The 18042-nt window shown below is 47.4% G+C and overlaps 1 protein-coding gene across 2 annotated transcripts in view; it reads left to right on the top strand.

Annotated features, from left to right (window-relative positions):
- LOC142579081 (uncharacterized) overlaps positions 1–18042 on the top strand; it is a 103475-nt gene that overhangs the window by 7403 nt on the left and 78030 nt on the right. For both annotated transcript variants that reach the window (XM_075688942.1, XM_075688950.1), the window contains exon 2: positions 4464–4697. In XM_075688942.1, coding sequence (XP_075545057.1) covers positions 4475–4697 — 223 coding nt within the window. In that variant the 5' untranslated portion in view covers positions 4464–4474. The remainder of the gene's footprint in view (positions 1–4463; positions 4698–18042) is intronic.

Raw genomic sequence — 18042 nt, 5'->3', positions numbered from 1 at the left:
ATTGTAGTTGCAGCACATCTATGGGTAGGCAATGCAGAGTTAGGACTCCCTAGGAGCAGTGTGAATACGAGGAGCAGCAAAGGGAAAAAGAAACTGCAATATGACCAGTAGCGGCGTGCTGTCAAAATTACCATTACTTCCATTACTACCATTACTCTAACGCAATAAAGCATCACCGCTCTTCCATGTATCAGCTCTAACGGCAAAAATCCAGTGCTAGCCTGCAGGGCTTCTCTATATGCAAACAAGAGTGCCGGTAGATAGCAATTCCATCCCTTGGGTTTCTCCTGGCACACCTTTCATAACATGCTCTTAAGCATGCCATTGAACTTTTCCATGAGCTCATTACACACGGGTTCATATAAATTTGTCAAAAGGTGGGACAGAGACAACAGTCTGAAAGTCTCTGCGATCAATTCCCACGTAAAATAGGTTCCTCTATTCGTCAGTATCTTCCTTGGAACACCATACCTAGTAAACATTTCCACTAAAGCCTCAGCAATTGCTACTGTATCCACCAATTTCATTGGGACAACACCTGGATACCTAGTGGAAATATCCACCATGGTGAGGATGTACTTGTTTCCCTTATTCGTTGATGGGTTAATAGGGACCACATTGTCCACTGCTACCCTTTTGAAATGGTTGCTTAATAATAGGCATAGTCCCTAGAAGTACCTTTGATACCGACCGTTTCGGTATGGTTCACTGACATGTGTCACAAGATCGCACAAGCAGTTTAATGTCACTTTGCATGCATGGCCAAAAGAATTGTTCTGATACTCTGCTAATTGTCTTCCTTACTCCTTGATGGCCAGCCACAATAATGACCTGCGCCAGTTTGAGGACTGCCCTTTGTAAACTCAATGGCACTGCTAATCGTTGTTTCTCTTGCATTGTGGGTCCTGACTATTTGGTACATTAATTTGCCAACCCTCTCAAACATATGCATGACCCGGCTCTTCCTACTTTAAATCCATTTTCCCTGAATTTCAAATCAGCATTGCAGAATACTGTCCGCTTCTTGCATTTTTCCTATTTCCACCGGGGTTATGTCCATGGCTGCGCTTGAAGTGTTCCTTATAGGGATATCTTTCCTGTCCTTCCTCCTTGTACTTTTCTCCACTGAAAATGTAGCTTCGCCGGTCTGCAAATCCGAACTTCTTTCATTGCCGTTGTCAGTGACTTTGGTGAATTTATGCTCCGTCCTTTCTGCGATTTTTGTAGTAGGTAAACTCCAAAGGGGCTCTGGATGGTCCACTATTCTGACCCTTGGCACATTCCCAAGAATGGCATCGTAAAGTGGTTGTTTGACACACCGGGCTTCAATCCATCCGTGATAATAAGGCGTCAAAAGCAACATTTGAGCCACAGGCATTCGCTGTACCGTCCCATCTGCCAATCGGACTGGTGTTTCTGTACCTGTGATGTCTGTTTTCTGGCACCGCGGATTGCCTTATGAGAACACTGTTGGATTGACTGTCTCCGAGTGCCGACACTTTTTGTCCCTGTAGCAGTCTCACTACCACTGGCATCGAGGTTTCTGTGGCTTCCGACCTCGGAGATGTCGTGAGAGTGCTTGCCTTGCCCTCGACACCTTCTGTTCAATTTGCTTTGTACAGTCGACATCAATGGGACTTTCACTTGAAACAATTCTCTTACTTAGTTCAGCAGGCTTCTATTGTATGTCCATGCCATCCGCACCTGTCGCACTTCGGGTATGGCTCAGGGGACAATTCAGAGCTTGATGCCCTATCCTGCCACCCGGAAAACATTTGATTGTGCGCCGAGTCTGTTCGTTCTCCTCTGGTATCTCTTTATCTTCCTTGCCCTTACCCAAGTTCTTTTGGCCTTGGGCTTCCAAATAACGGTCGGCGTGCTGGGATAGTTCAGCCACCGCCTTCAAGTTATGCTCCTTCAGGAATCATGTGACTCCCAAATGGCATGATGTGTGGAACTTTTCTGCAATTATGTTGTCTCTCAAGCCCTCAAATGTTCTCCCTATGTAAAGCCATCTCCAACCAATGATCAAACTAGTTGGTGATTCGAGCAACAAAATGCTGGTTCATCTCATTTTTTTGGGGCTTGGAGCTTCGCAATTTCTCCCTGAAACCTTCGACAGTTAGTCTGAAGCATTGTAGGAGAGCCGTCTTCACCTTATCATATTCTAGCACGTCAGTCGCTGACATCCGGCTGAAAACAGCCAATGCTTTCCCGACAAGACACATGCTCAGTCCAGTCGCCCAGTCGCTCTTCTACCAGCCTTGTCTAATTGCGATTCGCTTGAAACACTGCATATACATATTGAGGTCATCTCGCCTTTCGTCACATGGGGTGATTAGTTTCTGAGGACACACTTTCACTATCCTCTGAGGTACAGCATCTGATCTTCTATTTCCCGCCTCTTTCCCACTGGCACTCACGTGCAACTGTAATTTCTTTTAAGTTCCCATACACATGCTCATCTGCGGCTTTGACTTTCTCCTCAGCTTCCTTCGCAGCATCTGACGCCTCTGCACATTCTTCTCTTAATCACTTCTACTCCTTGTGATACAGTTCCACTATGGCCTCAGCAGACAAACGTTCGAGGTTCATTCTGCTGCTCAAGACACCCAGAGGCATGCAACAATGTTAGAGGGATCCTGGCAGGCTTGCCATCATTGTCACGTGTGTATGTCAGCACATGGTATGTTCGCATGAGCAGGCAGAATGAACACATGGATACAAAGTGTGGCACAAACACGACATTCATTGAATGTGGAGTTAAAATGAAGTTACGTTGTAACACTTTTTCCACATGGAATGCGTCCTCTCTAACAAAGTTCTGTGTTCACACTAATGCATTTTATCAATGTCTGTGGGGCGGTTGTTTACACACTAGGGTCGTGGCGCTTGCAGTACCGGTATGTCCGTCACAGATGTCGTAGCAACCCGGTCTGTAGTCTGTTATTGCTGATGTCCCATGTCAACGTTGCCCCGACTGAGGTGGCAAAGGCACTGTCGCTTGCTGGCTGTTGTGCGCTGGCAGAGCGGGACTTGTGCTGGCTGGTGCTCCTGGCACGCACTGGCCCAGCTTAGGTCCATAGACGGGGCGAGGACTGGCTACATCCAGCCTTTGCGCGTCACTCAGCTGGCACTCACCTGCTTGCCAAGCCTGGTACAGGGGCAGGACTGTTAAGAACGGCCAGCTGCAGTGCAAGTTTGCCAGCTATTTACACCAGCGGTGGCAACCTCACCTCGGAACGCCACCGCCAACCTCTAGCCACGGCGTGACTAAGTCGACTTTGTGTCGGGAACAATGCGCACATCCTCCACTCTCTGCCGCTTTAGCTAGGATGTGTTTGACGAAGCAGGCTTTGTGCTGAAACCGCCACCGTTACACTCTAGCCTCGTCGCCGTTGTGACTGAAGAAGTTCGACGAAGCAGGCTTTGTGCGCAACATGACAACACGGACCTGATCTGCTACGGGTGGGGGAGTTCCCGCGGGAAAGCCGACGAAGGCTCCTTCCCATGCGCCGACCAAGACGCAAGACAATGTGCTACCCGGGCGCACTACCCAGAATGGCTCTGAGTTCTACGAAATTCATGTGGTGTCGATTTCGGACCATGAACATGTGTGTGTGTGTGCGTGTGTCTGAGCCCTCATCCTCCTCCAAATCGAGAGCCCGCCTCCTCCAAAAGGGCGGGTCATCTACAATGACGTCGAACTATGACGTCGAGCGGAGTGCATATAAGCAGCGATTGTTGGCTGCTAGTGTGTGCTCATTGTCGTGCTCGGAATGCACTCGTGAGCTGTGTGCTTGTAAGCTGTTTGCTGTATGCTTGTCTTGCGGGCTCCATTTGGGAGTCACGCTAGACTGTCGATGTATCTCATGTTCACCTGTAAATAACATGTAAATAAATCCTGCTCTCCTAAGTCCCGATGAAGAGTCAAGCTCCTTCCTACAGCTACGACTGCCAAATCTTACATCTGAATGGCAGCGGTGAGATCGGCCTACAGCTCATAGATCGTCCGACAACTCTAACAAATGGTGGCAGCGGCGAAATCGTCCAACGAATCTTACAGGACCCAGAGTGGCGTTCTTCGGCCATCTTCTTCCAGAACGCTGCTCCCCTGCTGCCACATCCATCCATGCACGTTCCCTTCGCTTCCTATTTCCAATGTCTTCTTTCTTGTCTGCCTTTGTTCCTATCATCTCTTTCTCTTCCTCTTTCTTGACTCGTCACTCCTGGCAACATTCAATTCAGTCTGTGTGTGTGAATTATTTTATGTTGCTTTTATGTAGGCTACCACTGCTTTTTGCAACCATATGCGAAGTCTTATGCCTTTTGCATTGTACTTATTGTTTGTATTCTTTGTGTTTTTTGATGGATGGTTGGAGAACTAATTCTTTTTTGTTTTAATGGAGCTATAACATTTTTGATGAAATTGGTTTCTGAGTCCTTGCTATCTTATGTTTCAGAAGGACCTGTTATGTCTGAAAACACAGATTTGAAGTCTGAGATAACGCCAGAGGGTGATGCTCAGGCAGCACCGCATGCATCCGCAAGAGAGTCCTCGCAGCCAAGTGATGCCCCCAAGAGCTCCTGGGTCAAGTTTGATGATGATGGCTCTGCGGCAGCCACAATTGAACCTTCACAGACGCAGACAGTCGAGCCCCCATTGCCTGTTAAAATGGATGCTCTGCTCAAGAAAGGTATTTGATTATTCTGGAACATTTTATTAATGAAGTACAGTAAAAGCTCGTTAATTCGGATCTTACGGGACTGGGAAAATGTCCGAATTATCCGAATTAATGAATGAACACGAAAAACATTAAAACCAAGTTGGAGCAGCATACCTTTATTTACTGAAGTATGTATTTTGCAATAGTTGTCAGCTTTTTCGCGCGGGTTCCAGCTGACATCACAATTTTGCTTAACTCTTCCAAGTGGCCAACAGACCGCAAACTGTCGGAAGTGCTCAGGCAAACGTACTCCAATATCAAAAGCGCCTCCGTGACTTCTCGTGAGGTGCGATGAGGTCACGGCTGCACCTCCTCGCATCACTCTTCGTCTGAATCATGGTCTTCCCGGGCGCCAGTGACATCATTAATAATTTCTTCGTCAGTCAGGAGACAGGTCATTGCGACACAATTATCAGTTGCGAAGTAGTCGTGAAGGGTAACATCTGTGGGAAGGACAGCATCGAAGGTCGGGCAGTCATCAACGGTGGACTCGGCTGACACCTCGTCGGCTACTGCCGCATGCTCGGGCCTCACAAAATGGCTGTGCCAAAAACAGTCGGCGATGAATTATGGAGGTATATTTTTCCACGTGTGCGATGATGTGCACTGCGCCGAGTAAGTCCGCTTCATACAACTTTCCAGCTTCTGAGCATAAGATCATTCACTGTAGCAGGTGCTTTCAGTACTTCTACTTCACGTAGTGAATGATACCCTGGTCCATCGGCTGAAGGCCACATGTAGTGTTCGGCGGCAAAAAAACTACCTTGACACTCTTCGGTTCAACTGTACAGTTATGTGCACTGTATTTGTCAACAACCATAATTATCTCGCGGTCCTTAGACGTGAAGTGCCGGTCTAACTGCTGCAGCCAGCCTCTAAAAATGTCCGAGGTCATCCAAGCCTTCCTGTTCGCTCTGTACTCGACAGGAAGGCTTTTGATGTTTTTAAAACAATGTGGCTTATGCGCCTTCCCGATGAGAAGTGGCAAGCGCTCCGTGCCAGTCATATTGGCAGCAAGAAGCACAGTTATCCTTTGCTTGCACTTCTTGCCACCAATGCACGGGTCCCCTTTGAAAGTCACCGTCTTGCTGGGCAGAGCGCTGAAAAATAGGGCAGTTTCATCTGCATTGAACGCATCACTTGGTTCATATGCAGCGATGTGCTCAAGCAGCTTATTTTTTATTTATTTATTTATTTATTTTTTTACTTGTGCTTTTATTCACAAGGACACATTCAGCCTCTTCTTTTTTGTTCTCGCTACCCACGGGCTGCCGGAACCAGCCAGAGCGAATTCGTTTTTCTTGTGTTGCCCCGACCGCCACATGGTGCACTTCGATGCACGTTCGTTTTTCTCTGACCGAGTGGATTTTTGCCTAGCATGGTTTTGGATGCTTTCTGGCTAGCAGACAAGAAAAAGAAACAATGCATCATCGCTCGCCGCCATGACTGTGGGGACTCGACGGATTGCAACACGTTCGCTTGAGCGCAACCTCTTGGGAAAATTTTTTCTCACTGGTGTGGAATACTGAGCAGTATGCCTATGGTTCTCTGTGGACCAAGCGTCTCACGTTTTCTTATATTCCTTTGGTAGCCATATTAGGTGCCAAAAGTAGGCATTCGATTATGGCCAACATGCTTTCCTTGCTTTTTTTTTTCATTTCCTGCTTCTGCCCCGCAAAACAAAAAAAAAAAGACATTGCTGCGGTGCAGCAAATAGTCGCGTGGTGAAAGTTCAAATTTGTTACTTCTTCTTTTGCAGAAAGTAATGGGCCATGGGACGCTTCAGTTGCCGGATGCTCTTATTATATTATTGCGATAGCAATTATATGGACACTCCAGGCACATTCCTGCCATCGCCGTCGCCCTCATGTTCCATATAAAGTCCACAAGCGATAACATCGTGACCACGCACAGCATGCTATATGTGCGAGTGAAAGCTTAATGGGGCGGGGGTGGCATGGGTGAGTTGACGATGGTGGCTCAGTCTTCTGTGCGCAAAGGAGAAAAGCGGGGAGGAAGCGCGCCGCCTCTTGTTGTGCGCGATACGTCAGGGGGAGTGGAGGGAGGGGAGGGCTGTGATCTCTGAATCTTTTGTTGCGCAAGATGCTTATTTGCCTTGTTTGATGCAATATATAGAGTGACTTTTTCTTACATAAGTAGATTTACGTATATTTCGATATCTTGCTGCAAGGTTTTGAGTATGCTTGCAATGAACTTTGTTTCCAGTGACACTTTTTTGCCCTTTATCAAGCGGCATCTTCGCATTTGTATATTCCATTGTACCTTTGCATTTCTAATGCACGAGGGCGAGTCTAATGAAAGTGAGCCAACCCACTACGTGCAATAATGGTTCAGTTCATTATCTGCGAGGCATGTGCATGGCACAGAGTCATCTTTCATTTACAAAGGTGACACGCAGGTGTGAGGATAAAGGTCCTTTAATGCACTCGTACACTGGTTCAACCTGGTTTCGTGGCATAACGGACACTCCAAAAGTTTAACAGTGTGGTGTCATGAGGTTTTTGACAGCTTAAGATGTTTCCGAAAAAGAAATTAGTCGCCATATGGCTGTCGTGTACGTTGAATGTTGCATTTCATTGGCCTCTGTGAAATGTTGGAGAAAACGGTTCAAAGGATATGAACGTTGCAAAGACGATCCAAGACTGGGCCAAAGCCACCGTGCAATCACCCCAACACAATTGCAAAACCTCATTAGACAAGAACGGAGGATAAGCGTCTATGAATTGGCAGGGCGTGTGAACATCAGACTCGGTTCGAGTCACACCATAATTCATGAACACCTCTGTTATCGGCTCTTGTGTGCGCAATGGATGCCCAGGATTTTTAACCACCGCCAGAAGACGGAGAGGTTTGGTGCTTCCTTGACTCATCTAATCTGGTATCACAACGAGGGGGACGACTTTTTGTCTGTAATTGTGACCAGGGACGAATCATTGGGCCACTACTACGAGCCTGAAACACGACGGCAAAGCTTACAGTGGAAATATCTGAATTCACCACCCCCAAGGAAAGCAAAGGACGTCATTTCCGCTGGAAAGGTGTTGTTGACTCTTTTTTTTTTTTTTGCTTGTCAGTGGCCATGATTGATCGAATTTGCTAAACCTGGTGAGACTATCAAGCGTTTCTGATATTGTAAAACGTCGGATTGACTGCGTGTCCCAACCAAGAACAAACGACATGGGAAATTGAGGAATGGGGTCATCTTGCTCCACGACAATGCCTGTCCTTACGTCGCTTATGGGGTTAACTCAAAACTGGCAAAGTTCAAGTGGGAAACGCTGCAACATCTGCCATGCAGCCCAGACCTGTCACCTTCTGACTTCCACATTTTGGTGCATTTTAAAAAAAAACACCTCAAGGGAACCAGATTTGTGTCGGACGATGACGTGAAAGAGTCAGTTACAGACTTTTTGAAGCAGCAACCCAAGGAGTTTTATCAGATGGGAATCACACGACTCGTTAGTCAGCGAGACAAATGTCTAAATGCTCATGGATACTACTCCTAAATAAAGTACACTGTTAGTCATATTCGCATTGGCTCACTTTCATTTCACTCGCCCTTGCATATTTTGCAGAACTCCTGCTTTTTATATGTGCTCTCTGTTGCGACTATAATTTTCATGCAATTGCTCACAATACACGACCGATGACAGCTGCTCCTGTGCAATACATTCTAACAAAGGACAGCGTCATTGAGATTTTTCCCTGGTCGCTGCATATCTACAAAAATGTAAACAAAGTTCTTGAATGACAGAGAGAGAGAGATGCAAACGAGAGAAAGGCAGGGAGGTTAACAATATTTGCCCTCAACTTGTTCATTTCATGGCCTTTACATTCTTCATATCAGCGGCATACACTCCTTTGCTGGTTTCAAACTGATATAGTTCTAAAGTTTGTGTGATATTTTCTTTACGTATTAAATATACAGAAAACATGGAAGCATTGATATAAGTTATTTCGAGCACACTTTCTGGGACATACGAGTGTATTCTTGTAAGAAAAAATACATATTGTACTTGTCTTGACGGCACAAAGCGTTCAAGAATTCATTTGCAGCATCTTTGGCAATGGCAATGCAGTTATTATTAATGTATTTGATCCCTCGACAAATTCTATAAGGAAGAGGCCGAGCCGCAACGTGAGCACCCCCCCCCCCCCCCGAACGAAATTTCTGGCTACGCCACTGTGCACCACTTGTGCTATTTTGTTACAAAAATCGACTTGCATGCTCCTGGCTGCGCCCACTCAAGTGCCATTTGCGCCAGCTGCGCAAAAGTGTGGTATTTTCGTGTTTTCATGGCAATGCAATGTTTTCAGTGGGGTTATGCAGCTAAGTCAACGACCGATTTTTCGCACATGCCCAATAATTCGGACTCCTTCGCGGCACCGCCGTGGTAGCCCATGTATAAGACCATCTAATATTTCGGACGCAAAAACCCTTCGGCGTCGGATTTTCCAGAATTTTTGCCATTCCCGCAGGTCCGAAACGGCATTGATCGAAGCCACCGCCACCGCCATTTTGATTATCGCGCTGCCCTCGAACAGGCGCCCTCGCACGCAGAGCCGCTGGCAGCCGTAGCAACCACCACAGCAAGGCTAGTCCTAGCTACTCTGACGTTCGCTACCAAGCTTCTTGCTCTTCGGTGCCGTGTTTTTCATTAAAACGATTCGCCGTTGTTAACAATGGCGCCGTCTTCGCCTTGGTTCCTCGCCAATCGCCAATGGCTTCGAAGCTCGGAAAGCACGACGCGTTGCATAATGCCGCTTCCCAGAAAGTCAGCTTCGCCTCAATACAGCAGTGGTACGCAGTGAAGCATACACGAAGTATTGCGGTGAAGCGTACCAATAGTAGGCAGATGCAATTTTCACGGGACATAGTATGTATTCCTTAATTATACACACGTGCACCCGCCCCTCTCCTGTCACAGTGCGAGCACAGACACGCCTAGTAAGTTTACTGGCAGGCCTTCAGTGCTATTTTGGACGTGCCTGTGGCGATTTGAGCCCTGGGGGGGCAGTAAAAGGCATGCATTCGTCTTTTCGGTCGTTTTCATGGCCCCTATGCAGTCCGAAAAATTGGACGTTCACTGTACTCAACTATTTGAATCAATTTGTGAACATTAAAATAATTCAGTTTGCGAATTGATTATCTGCTACTATATGTGTATATTTGGTGAAATACTTGGCTGAGGTCGATGCATTGCACGCAGCCTTACCACGGTGCTCGATTAGTTTCAGGACGAAAGAAAATTTTATTCTGGAGTTTTTACGTGTCAAAACCACAATCTGGTTATGAGGCAAGTTTGTCTTGGTACAAAGGTCGTCAGGGTCATCAACTCCAATCGAAACAATTTCTATACCTGACACCGACAAAGGGAACGACGACGACAGCAGTGCTTATGTGTGAAGATATAGGACCAATTAGCCGCTGGAAGGCATGCAGTTCGTATCACCTGTGCGTGCATGTTCATGCATGCAGATTCACGCATTTGTACATGCAGTTCGGAATTTTCTGCCAATCTGTGAACTTCTATGCTCAGTTGCAGTAGTTGCCAGCTTTTTACAGTTGTCAGAAGCATGTATGCATAATCTCAGAACCGATCGCTTGTTAGCCACTGATATGAACATATTAGCGACAAGCTTTCTGCGATAGCTTGTGAGAAGTTTGCCGGTCACATTGGCCGACAGCCAATTTTTGCATGACACACTGCCTTGGCCGTTTGGCCACATCATTAGTGCTTCAAAAGGTTGGTTGGGTATGGGTGACAAAAGTTATGCTTTTATGCGGATTCGACTCGTATCTATTCGCAGAGGCCACACAACACACATGAAGCCGACAAACCACCTCGCAACGAAAGCTAGTGTATGGGATGGTACGAACGTTGTTCCCCAATGCCATCACCATCTTTCTGCGCAAGATGCGTTCCTAATCCGAAGGGAAGTTCTAAAGGGCATCTCGAAGGGAGGAGAACACCTGCTCGCACTCGACCTAAAAGGGGCCTTCGATAACATCTCTCACGAGGCCATCCTCAAGGGACTGAACGACATCAGCTGCGGGGAGCGCATCTTTAATTACGTTAAATCGTACCTGACGGGCCGGACGGCAACCATCGGAATAGGCCAGACTCGATCGGATACGATCGACGTGCCGAACAATTGAACACTGCAAAGGGCGATAATCTCCCCGATTCTCTTCAACGTCGCGATGCTAGTGCTGACCAAAGAGCTGCGGAAGATCCCCGACCTAGGTTACGCCCTGTACGCAGACGACATCACGCTCTAGGCCACCAAGGGCTTCCTAGCGCGAAAAGAGGCGACCCTTCAAGAGGCCGCGACGGCCGTGGAGATTTGCGGCAGCGAGCGGGATGCGTCCGAGAAGTCCAAGGTGATCCGGGTGCACGGAGGAGGAATCTACAAGTCCCCCGGCCCTATTGACCTCTATCATGAGGGCCAGAAGATCACGGTAGGCAATAAGACTAGGATTCTGGGTTTTTGGATCCAGAGCAACCTGAAAGCCTCCCACACCATCCAAACCCTAAGGTCTGCCACCAACCAGATCTCACGGATTATAAAGCGAATTACAAGAAGCCACAAGGGCATGCGAGAGGAGGACATGCGTCACCTCGTCCAGGCTCTGGTGATCAGCAGAATAACGTATAGCATGCCGTATCACTATCACTCGCTAAACAAACGCGACCAAGAACAAGTCGACGCCATCATCAGAGGCGCATACAAAACGGCCCTGGGTCTCCCTGTCACCACCTCAAACGAGAAGTTAGCGGCCCTCGGGATCCACAACACCTTTGCTGAGCTGTCTGACACGGTTATGGCTTCGCAAAAGGCCAGACTACAGAAAACGGCGGCGGGCAGAGCCGTCCTTCACTGGAACGGCAACGGAGCTCCATGCCCTTGATGGGCAGCGATCACTCCCGCCTGAGGTCAGAGGCAAGGTCAAGGCGAACCCGATACAGAAGCACATGAGTCATGAACTCCATGAAGGACGATGCAAGGCTCGCGTCTACAGACAGCGCCAACAATTCAAGGGTGACCCGTACGTGACGTACGTGGACGTGGCGGTGTACCCTGTAGGGGGCCTCTTCACGGTAGCCGCCGTGAACGGGAGAGACAACTCCTTGACCCTCGCGGCCTCCGTAAGGGCAGAGACCCCAGCTGCGGCTGAGACCATAGCCGCGGCGCTGGTAATAAAGCAAGAAGACAGGCTAGGCAGGGAAGTCCATGTCGTTATCGACTCGCAATCAGGCCTGCCGTAACTTTACCAACGGACAAACACCGCTGCTGGCGGCTCAGATTCTAGGCCTGAGGCTGGAAGAATACGATCAAATCACGTGGACGCCGGGACACGCGGGGCTGGAGGGGAACGAAAGGGCGAACGCCCTAGCTCAAGCGCTAATCAACCGAGCGGGGCAAGACCAATCGTCTCATCAATCCCCACCCTTTACCTTCATGCCCCTGCCATCCAATTACTGCGACTGACTCGAGATCCAGCGACTCAACCGTAGGATTTATCCTCCACCTCACAGAAAGCTCAGCACTGAAGATGCCGTAGCTCTCAGACTTACTCAGACCAACACATTTCCAAACCTACACAGATACAGTAAAATGCTCCCACATACATATCGCGGCATCTGCCCCTGGTGTGGCGACACACGCCCTACACTCTTTCGCATCTCGTGGGGGTGCGAGGCAAACCTCAACACTTAAAGACGCCTAGCACGTCATTTGAGCGGTGGGAGGTACAGCTGACCGGCGATACCCTGGCGGGACAAGACGCTCTCGTCCAGCAAGTATGTCGCGCAGCCATGGCCAGTGGAGTCCTGGAATGAGGACACCACCCACTCGACCGCAAGAGCAACCACCTCGATGGTCTGAATAAATGTTTTCTCTCTCTCTCTCTCTCTCTCTCATCACCATTTTTGCGACACACCCTACAGAGGCATCTTATCTTGCCGCCATTCATAGACACATAGCGTCTTGTCGAGCTTCTAGCATTGTTATTGGGCGTAATACACATATTGTCTGGTGTGGCAAAGAATGTGTCTGTCTGTCTGTCTGTCTGTCTGTCTGTCCGTCCGTCCGTCCGTCCGTCCGTCCGGCCGTCCGTCCGGCCGGCCGAATTACCACTGTACATGGGTCATTCTTTGTTAGAATGCTGTCCCAAATGAGCATAAATGTTGCCTTCTGAGACTCCTGTCTCTGCATACTTAGGCTATTGTGCATGTGCCTTCATACCACATTTCATGGGTTGCTGTTACATAGTTTCAAACTCACCTCCCTCACTCTAAAAACAGTTACACCCTTTGGTGTTTATATTTGCCACACAACAATAATTGTCATCTGTCTTGCCTGCATTTCCTTCCTTTAATGCTGCGATCCCGGTACTTCCAAGTCATGAACGGCATGTGCATTATCAGCATGACAGAGCATTCTCGACAGGAAAGTAACAGGCATAGTGTTTTCAAGAAAGAAAGCACAAACAAGACAGATGACGATTGTTATGTGGCAAATATACACCCCAAAGGTGCAACTGTTTTTAGAGGGCTATGGCCAGATTTGTGACACCATCTAGAGTATGGATACAGTAATGAAAGAGGCTTAGGCCTCTTTCAGAGCTGTTCACAAAGCTTCCAACTTGGGCATCACTTTAGAGAATTGATGCTCCTGCTTGTTTATGCTTCCATTTTCAAGAAAGTATCACACATACAAATATTGACATAATAGCACTTTGTATAAAAATGAAAATTTATTGCAGTAAATTTCAGCTCAGTCACTTAGTGTACTTGGGCAGGCATCAGCCAAATATAAATACTTTGGCACAAATGCTTGTGGCATGCGGTAGTTCACTTGAACACCCATGGCATTGTCACAGGCACCATTCATCAGCAACATTTCTGCATTTAAAAAATAATTGAGCTCTGGAATGTGTTAGTGGTCTTGTAGTGATCAATACAAAGCAGTCTACAAGATACACAAACAATTTAAGTTCACCTTAGTGGGCTTGTAATAGCTTTCATTAACCCTTGAAGTGCTGTGGATGATTCTTAGCCAGTTGCAATATTTTTTTGCAAAAAGTGTCAAGGGTGAGTCAATCTCGTACACATATTAGGCACTCTAAGTGCCGGTAACAGGACGGGCTTGCCCGATCCATTTTGACGTTCTGGTAAGACCCCTCTTTGGCCGTGTGGCGCCTACAGACTCTATTTGTCCAGCTGAGATATTAAAAATGGAGGCTGCCAGTCCGTATTGCTGCTCCCTCAGGCTTGCATGTTCTTCAGAAGCAGACCTTACTCGTCTGATGGCATAGCACTTTGCAGACTTTATTCTATCTACAGCAGGCAAAAAACATCCAACTAGGTGATGTGTTGTCTGTTGTAAAGGTCAAAGCAGCACTGGCAATTAAGTCTACAGAGTAACGTGGTTCTTGTGTAAGGAGGTATGGGCTTTGCTTTTTACCGTGTTTTGAGATCTCTCATACAAAACCAGTGCAAATCCTCCGTAGCCATGCTTCGAGAACTTTGACTTTTCATATTTGCAAACCTTTCTCAACAAATGTTTGCTCTAAAATGTACCTGTAGCATCGAGCGCTTGCGACAAAGCTGAACTCCTATCAACTCTGAAATCTACAGTCAGAGTACATGGTTCTTTTTATTTTGTATTTTCAGACATAAGTTGTGAATTCACTACCTTCATGTTATAATATTTAGAATCTGCAAAAAAGTTCACTATCCAGATGGGCAATAAACAGAAATGTAATTTTCTGAAGTTCTTTTTTTTTTTGTCGGCACTCAAAGGTTAAAACCTGATGATGATGACTGTTTGTAGTAACATTTGATTCTGTGCAGCTCTTTGTCATTATCTCTAAGCATCTAAGACAACATAAGGTCATCAGTAGGAGATGACTTCGTGAAGAGAAGCATCCTGAACAAAATAAGTGTGTTTCAGTAGGGCTCTGGACTTACTCTGAGTAAACTCAGCCTTTTGCTGTGCACTTACTGTGCTGTGCACTATTGCATCGATAGGGCAATGCAGTGTTTGTAACAAAGTGACCTACCTATATGGGAAAAGGTATTTGCATACCAGCTTGCTTCATTTATAAAACTGCAGTTGTTCAACTGCAGTTGTTCGACCTGGTGGGTGAGGATGAGGTGGGGATGATGTAGCTGCTAAGTACCATTAAAACCATATGTTGTTTCAATGTTTTTTAACTGGTGCTTTGAGCAGACCTTGTTAACCAAAGTTCCTGTACAATTTACTGTATACAAGCTGGCATAAATTTTTTAAAAGTTACTTAGCTCTGCTTTCAAGAAAGTAATTTATTTTTCTACATTCAAACACTATCACCTTCAAAATAGCCCTCTTCCACAGTGATGCAGGGCTCCCAGTGTTCCTGTCATTGTTTCTGCGACCATATCACTTGCCAATCACTGCTATGAGTGGCGACTGCCCATATACTCATCATTGAGGAGACACTCTTAGGTAAAAGAGAAGAATCAAGCGAACTGACAGGCTTGCCTGATTACTTTAATGTGAAGCATTCTTGTCGAGTGTAGCCTAGTCTCTCCTGCCGTCTGTCTGACCATTCTGACCCAGCAGCTAGAGTTATTGAATGCCTAGATAGTTCCCAAATTGCCAATGAAACAGTGTGCAATAGCTTTTCACTTGACGCTTTGCTCTTGGCTTCCTGGAAAAGCGCGCCGGGGTTCTTCTGCTAGTTGTGATTGTTGACGTTGACATTAGCCCTAGGCGTCTAGAAATCCAAGTCACAATTGATGCTAGACACCCTATGCATGTGTAAGTGATGTCAGGACCCTCTGTAAAAGAGAGGCTCACTCCTCCCCACTTCAGTGCGTCCTGGGAGCCACTTGGAGGCTCTCCACCGCTCTGTCGGACCATTTCCTGCTAAACTGCCTTGCCCTAAGACACTTCTTATCACAGCTCTTATCACAAGTTCAAGAAATGTAAGCGTAAGCACGTCGAGGCCACATGTCGTCATTATGCAGCTCGGACACCCAAAACCTGTGCTGCCCTGCTGGAACAAAAATGGATCGGCAAATGTGAATGCCACAAATCAGTTAAATCAATGAAACCAGGGAAACAATGGACATTGAATAATTTAATGTCAAAGTAATGTACGTATGTACATTATGTCTGAGGCACCTTATCCCTGTTTGTAACTTTTATACCACTCTATGTACCATAATGTAACATAATGTACAGTCGCGTTCATAAATTTGGAGACCATGCGAGCCTGTGGCCGTGTGCATGCGCGTGCCGTCTGGTGGCTCGGCGCCTCCTGTCGAGAGTATCGCAGTACGTATGCGCATCCATCTTATCTCGCTGGCCTGCTCGCTCGATCGCTGCGCACCCGCGAGCGCGTCTTTCACTGGAATTTGCAGCCGCCGCTGCCAGTAGTGTTGTTCGCTAAGCAGCGTCGCGGCATCTTCGATCCCCTTGGTTCGATCTCGGCAATGTTTTTCAACTACAGAAGCGTCTGCTTTCCCCGCTTCTGTCACGACTGTCTGGCCGATACCACGATGTAAGATACCTACTCTTTGGGTGCAGCCGCGCGCATCGATGGCAGCGGATACCTATCAGCGGTACAATGCAACTTAAAGACAAAAGATGTTTCATTGATTTTATGTCCCGTTAGTATGGCAATGGCGCTTTGCGGAAAATCCGAAGTGATTGAATGACACGCGAAAGTATAATTATATATATTTATAGGTCACCATGGTGAGGGGAGATGGTGAGGGAGAGGGCATCGCCGGGCTAATGAGCAGATACGGCGACGCGCCGCTGCCTGCGTTCTAACTGAAGTTGCTTCGTCCCACCAATAGCTAGGTATCCGCTGCCGTCACCGGGCCGATGGAAGCGCGCCGTTGCAACTTTAGCTGGTCGATCGTGTCTCAGCAAGCCGAGATTCCCCACCTAAGGAGTACATATCTTTCACCATGGCCGATACACACCACTCGCGCTTTCTGTGGAGTGGGGCGTTTCCGGCACATAGTGCTATCGTCGGCAGAATGCCACGTTCGAAGAAAAGCTACTCATTGTCAGGCTTTCGCGCTGCTATGCTCAGATATTTCCAATGCGTTATCGCGCCTCCCTACTGGTGGATACAGAAGTTGTTGGAGAAGTCTTACACTGTGAAAGTGTATAAGCGCATTTTGCGTATTGCCGCTTAGTCTTCTGCAAGCATGCCACCAGCTGGACAGAGCGCGAAACGAACAAAGATCTCCGATCGCACCCCTGGTGATAACGAATGCAAATTACGATAATCGGCCCGCGCGCCAGTGCGCAGCGAGCGAACACGCAGGCCAGCGAGATGGGATGGACGCGCATGCACCCTGTGATACTCTCGACAGCAGGCACCGAGCCGCCAGACGGCACACGCGCATGTACTCGGCCACGGGCTCGCATGATCTCCAAATTTATGAACGCGACTGTACATAATCATCTCTAACACTTCAATGTAATAAAACATTTCACCTTCAACAACCACTTTGCCATATCCGCTGCACATACCAATGGTTTGCACGCATGTTACAACTGTGGTCGCCATTTCGCTCAAGAAAAATAACACAATTCATGAGAACCCCTCTTCTAGCCAAACAACAATGCTTCGCATCACGTCACTCTCAGCTGGGGTTGTGGCTGTCGGAATTTTTCCTATTGTTTCATTAAGCAGCAGTCAAGTTGATGGGTGCCTTTTGCTTATTGTATAGCAAGAATCTTGACTTCTCCAACCTTGGTGCCTTGAGGTAATGTGCAAGAGTTTATTGGTCAAATGCCTGCTGCTACCATCCCATGCCACTTGATGCATGCGATGGAAAGGATGTTGCACATCCATGTCATAGCCATTTGTGGCGCTGGCTAACACTCCCCTGGCTAGGTTTAGTACAATTCCACAAATGTCCAAGAAAGTGGACAGTGGGGAACAGCTGCCATTCTAGGCTCAATCCGCCTTTTTCATTTTACTGTGCTGCCCTGTGCCGCATACCGCTGGAAACGTTTTGGAAGGGTGCCGGAACATTCGCCAGTTAATTTGTGTACCTGCGCCCACATTGAGTGCGCGTCAGTTGTACGTTTCTTGGATCGCTAATCATTATTTCTCCGGGACTGCATGTCGTTCCTGTAAGCCATGAAGCACTCAATGACTACTGGGTGAGCAGACCTGAGTGCGCTGTTGTGCAAACAGTGTGGCCGATAAAGGCACACTGAGTTCCGTCTGCCGCTGCGGCTGCCTTGGGGTTTGTTGTCGAGGATTTCTGCACTT

This window comes from Dermacentor variabilis, chromosome 1 (genome assembly GCF_050947875.1).
Source record: "Dermacentor variabilis isolate Ectoservices chromosome 1, ASM5094787v1, whole genome shotgun sequence".
Taxonomy (NCBI): domain Eukaryota; kingdom Metazoa; phylum Arthropoda; class Arachnida; order Ixodida; family Ixodidae; genus Dermacentor; species Dermacentor variabilis.
Note: the sequence above shows the minus strand (reverse complement) of the source record. Positions and strands in the feature narration are given on the sequence as shown.